The sequence below is a fragment of the Perkinsus marinus genome (genome assembly GCF_000006405.1).
Source record: "Perkinsus marinus ATCC 50983 genomic scaffold scf_1104296933698, whole genome shotgun sequence".
Lineage (NCBI taxonomy): Eukaryota > Perkinsozoa > Perkinsida > Perkinsidae > Perkinsus > Perkinsus marinus.
Genome location: NW_003215060.1, coordinates 11,227 through 16,372, shown reverse-complemented (window position 1 = coordinate 16,372; position 5,146 = coordinate 11,227). Strand labels below are relative to the sequence as shown.

Sequence of the window (5,146 nt, the reverse complement as noted above, 5' to 3'; positions counted from 1 at the left end):
TTTCACCGCAGACAGCAACGTTTTCCTAATCGATACCACCGTTTCCTCAATCGCGACTTCTTCCAACCGCACGCGAGTGTCAGCACTAGTCATCATCCGCGTATCTTAAATCGATCAACCGTTTCATTTTATACAAAAAATATCTATAAACTCACCCGGTGAGATAAGTCTATGTCCGACATGAATGTCACTATAAATTCTCCTAATTTCGTGGCGCGGTGACACATTTCTCTTCGGTGACTCTTCCCCACTATCACCACCAGCCCTCCTCAACCTCAACGTGCTCACCGCCTCCGTCAAAGTCTGCGTTGAGGAAATGCAAGATTTACCAAGATTAGCAAGATCCCACCTTAGGACAGCTCGTCCGAAGCACTTCATCATCGACCAGCAGTTCATCGTACCTGCCAGCCATCGGAAGACCCCCGGTTCAATTCTCACAGACCACATTTTTCTCACATTTCTCTCGCCGCCTCGGCAATACTCAAATCCACATTTTTCAAGAGGATCTTTTTACTCGTCGTCAATTCTGTGAAACCCAAACTATTCACCTATGCGAAAATACAGCTGTCACGCGGCACGAAATCTCACCCTCCAGTGCGTGAGCTGTAGTAGCGTTGACGAGCAAAGTCAAACAAGCAAACAACGGTTGACTTAAGAGACTTATCAGACAAGACAACTGAGTCAGTTGTCTTGTCTGATGGCCGTTAGGCATAGTTCCGTTCCGAACAGTCCGACAATGTCGGACTATTCGGGACGGAACTGTAGAATTTAGGAATTGATTAGAATTGTAACCCTCACACAATATAGAATATCTTGAGAATTTTGTCTAGTAGAATGACTTCGATGAACGCTTTAGCATGTGAAAGTTAATGAATTGTGCCGCACAATTTGTGCGGAAATTAACACGTTTCGAATTGGCCCGTACACAGAATCCAATAAAATGATCCTATTTTCAAAGAGGTTAAGATCATAGATCCTAATAGGATCTATGATCTTCACCTCTTTGAAAGTATCACAATATCGTTTCTCTTCATACGTATATACACACTGACATCATGGAAACCGTACAATCGCGTGACCGTAGCGACTCAAATATGTCAATCCTGATAAGTAGAGAGCTGACTTGAGAAACATTTCATGTTTCTCAGGTCAATTCTCAGTCCAGATCTCGGAAAGGCAATACAGCAGCTGGCTAGGATGGAAACTATCCCGCTGCATGTGGTGCCGGATCAGGGTTGCGGTGCTTCTACTCGTAGAAAGAAATTGATTTGCCGGTTGTTGCATGTGAAGAAGGCTGAAAAACCTCGGCTCATTAGATTTCAAACGGGCTCTCAAAATGGCAATAAACGTTCCTTAGTGGAACAAAGCTATAATCGGTTCGTTTTGCTCTGCGATTTGACCACCTCGACCCCTTTTTGCATCCTCACCCGTGACGCCGGCGAAACCAGTAAGCTGTTGGGGACGCACCTACAGCACTTCAAGATAGGGTCGGTAGTGTGCATCTCTCAGCCGTATGGCTGTGGCCAACTACAGAGGTGTTCCACAAAGATTGTGGGGAGTTTCGATCCGATCACGCCCGCTCAGCTAGCCCCTGATGCCGAGCCCGAAACCACTTGCTTACCCTCGGGTGTAACGGAGAACTACCACTACACTATGTTGCGTGGCTGCCAAATACAGCTCCACAGAGTGGGGATGAGTGCCGAAAGTGTTTGTGAGGGTATTTTGTGTGATGGGCAATACAAGGTTTGTGGTTGCGTCTCGGGGGCCAAGAGTACGAAATGGACACTAACAATCGTCATATCCGCTGATAAGCTCAAGCAATACGACGAGTTCACTATAACCAGTAACTATGTCACTGAGCTTTTCGTCACAGCAGCTGCTCGGAGCGTAAAAGGCTGCCCCAAATTGATTCTCATAGCTTTTTTTATCAGATCAAAGAGACTCAGTTGGATATGTTCGCTCTGGAGGATCGGGCTGATGAAGTGGTGGCTACTATAAATCGTAATGGTGGCTTTACCATCTGCTTATGGAGTAAGGCGGCCACTACCGATAACGAGATGCATAAGCCACTTCGCCACCACCTCTTCATGTTGTCTCCAACCTCGTTCGAGCGAGATTTGGAAAACCTTAAGTGAGTTAAATCATATGGTTCGTGACCTCACGTGACAAGTGATGTGAATTGTGCGTCACGCTGAATAATTTTCACGTTTTTTTCACGTTTTTTTCACGTTTTAGATACAACGGTGAGCCTGTTCGCCAACTGGGCAATGGCAACAATGATAGGCAAGCTGGTAATGGTGGCAACAATGACAGCCAAGCTGGTAATGGTGGCAACAATGAGATTACTAACGGCGGGAACAACCAGGCTACTAATGCCCGCAACAATCAGGCTGCTAGTGACGGCAATCAGCCTCGTCGTAGCGCCAACAACAATGTCGGAAATGCATCCAGAGCGGGTAGCGTGATTCATTTAGTCCGGAAATGTCATTTTTTCCTGTACAGGTCAGAATAATCCTCCAGCCTACGTTCCATTCGCCGGCTCGGTGCGGAATACTCGAAGCTTATCATAAAATCACGATTGTTTTCAGGTGTTTGACCCACGGAGACAACTTCCCCAAAATAACGACCGAGATGGCTCCGGAGATAATGAGGATCAACATAGATCCGAAGAGAGCGTTGTGTCGACAGGCTGAGTATCGACTAGAGCAATTTTGCAAGCATGACTTTTGAATGCTAATGAGAATCGAGTGAGACAAGTGTAATTTTTGTTTTCCACACAAGATCGTCACTATGCTCTCCTAGTTTATGTATGTTTGTTTAGGTTATCGCCGATAACTTATCGGTAGTCCTATTCGTCAATTTTGTTGCTCTCTCGCTCACCCAGTTGGACATACTGAGCATGTGTGACTTTATTATGAATACTCCTGAACCCATGATATGTCTGTTTCTAATCTGTTATACTACGGTTTTGTTACTTAGCAGTGAAGTAAGTTTTCCATTCAATGGTCGTTTTCTTGCAATGTCTGCCAAGCGTATTGGCACAACTGGTGACTATCAAAAGGGAGCAGTTCGCAAAGTTGAGACGGAAGTGTAAAGTTTACACTGTAAACTGCTCTCAATATGTAGTCGAGGAACGAGATTCAAACTTTGCTTTTTATCCCACGTTCAGTGATCATAATCGAAAACCCGATTCAGCGATATGATCTATTTTTCATTATCCTCTGACACTTGTAGGACGCAAATTGCCTTGTGCACTAATTAGTGGAGTGTACTTTTTTACCGTAGTTGTTAGGTGATGGTGCGAAGGTGCGAGGTCGTTTTCCGAAGAGTAGTTGACTAATGAGTTTCCGAGTTGGTGTTGGAAATATTTGGCTACTGAGATCATTAATGGATGGAAAGGAAGAATAGAGTAGAATGTTGACGGTAAAATTATTCTTACGCATTGCATCAGGTTTTGGTCGTACTCCGATTTCATTCATCCGGTTGGAGAGTTTCTTTCGCTATCTTTCGTAAGTTATCAACTCCCCGTTTGCTTCGGTGGAAGCCGATAGTGGAACAATAGGAACATTGTTCTTGCCGCAGGATTCGGATATTACATGGATCGTCACGGGGTCATCAACAAAGCTGAGGAAAACACGAATGGTAAATTTGGGTAATCAAAGGTGATAAAGGGGATAAAACGTTGGAGAGAGAGTTTAGGATTATCTCGATCAGAGATATGCTCCGTGATTGATTAGCACACACTGTTCCCACGCAAAGTTGAGCGCCCAATTCTTTCACTATGGCAATGCGTAGTGTGATAAAGACGTTGCAATGGAGTTGTCAAATACTGAATAGGACGACTTGTTCGCAGCGTTAGTAATGTTTATTATGTTGCACCCAATATAGATTATCAGTTTAGTGGTTCAGTTCATTTTCGATGTTAAACCGCGTTAGTTAGTCATGTAATCAGTGATTTGTAATCGTCTGCTTCTTCCAGAGCAGAATACGTAGATAGGCATCATTGAACGAATTGATCAGTAGAATATTCAATACTCGTGACCAGTACATTTTCCCGGTCGGTCTCAGAGTGCAATTATATCTAACAAGTCTGTAATAGTGTAGAGTGGTTAGTGCGTCAGTATGTCATGCAGGCGATCCACGTTCGAATCTTAAATTCGTATTTTTTAACATAATTATATTCACTCTGTCGGTATATCCACGGCAGTTTTAAGTAGAGTACGAATTAGTGTAGTGGTAAGCGCCCAAACTTCCTTCAAGCAGGTCGGAGGTTCGAATTCCACCGGGTTCGTGGGGGTCCGCGCTTTAGCGGGATTCACGGCCCTTCTCACACCGGGGACCCCAGAATCTAGTGGAGATCGCCCAGCTATCGATCCCGTGATCGATAGCAAAGCGTCGGCTCAACAGCGAGTCAGTAGCAATGTCGGCCCAACATCGTCAGGATATAGGAGTGACGAGTGGGCCGACACCTGGACTCTGTGACTCTGACTACTCAGCACCGGAAGCCAACTTTTCACTTGAATTCACCGCCGGTGAACCATCGGCCAGTGTTTACAGTATCTCATATGAAGGTCCCCAGTCATATACGCCAATTTCTCCCGAAAGGGAGTCCTCTACGGGCTAGGTGGAGGAAACCATTTTTCGCTTTTTTTGTGTAGCGCGAGGGCAGGGCCCCTCTGCGCGTTATGAGAGCCAATTTATACACATCGAAGATGGTCTCGATCTTGGTCTATTTCGCGATCTACCCATAATATCGAGTCGGGACTAGTACCAAACGAATCCTTATCGAATTTTAGGAACAATGGCATCACCCGTTTTCTGGTTTATAGCTTGTGGTAGGAGCTATAATCGATTTAAGATTCTCCGTTAGGATGTCCGCTCAAAAATCGTCACTTGCAATCTTAAGGTGGGATTGGTCTAGTGGTATGCGCCGCGGCTGACGACCGGAAGGTCCCCGGATCGAATCTCGGGTAAGATAAAATAAAGTTTTTATATTATTTAAATATATCTGTATTTTAATTATTCTAAGACCTATTTCGTGGCGCGTGAGAAGTATATGCAACTTTCTATACCGCTATTCCCGATGTAACAATATGAGGTGTCGGCTCAAAGCTCATGGCTCGGCTGTGTAGGGGGCCCCACATAG

General features: G+C 44.9%; 1 protein-coding gene across 1 annotated transcript; it reads left to right on the top strand.

Moving 5' to 3' along the window:
• Positions 1-1,653: 1,653 nt before the first annotated feature.
• On the top strand, positions 1,654-2,730 carry Pmar_PMAR016520 (conserved hypothetical protein; the record flags this gene model as incomplete). Its single annotated transcript, XM_002785148.1, has 5 exons — positions 1,654-1,887; positions 1,932-2,131; positions 2,236-2,461; positions 2,503-2,543; positions 2,589-2,730. The coding sequence occupies 5 exons, from the start codon at positions 1,654-1,656 to the stop codon at positions 2,728-2,730; spliced, it is 843 nt and encodes a 280-aa protein (XP_002785194.1).
• Positions 2,731-5,146: the final 2,416 nt, after the last annotated feature.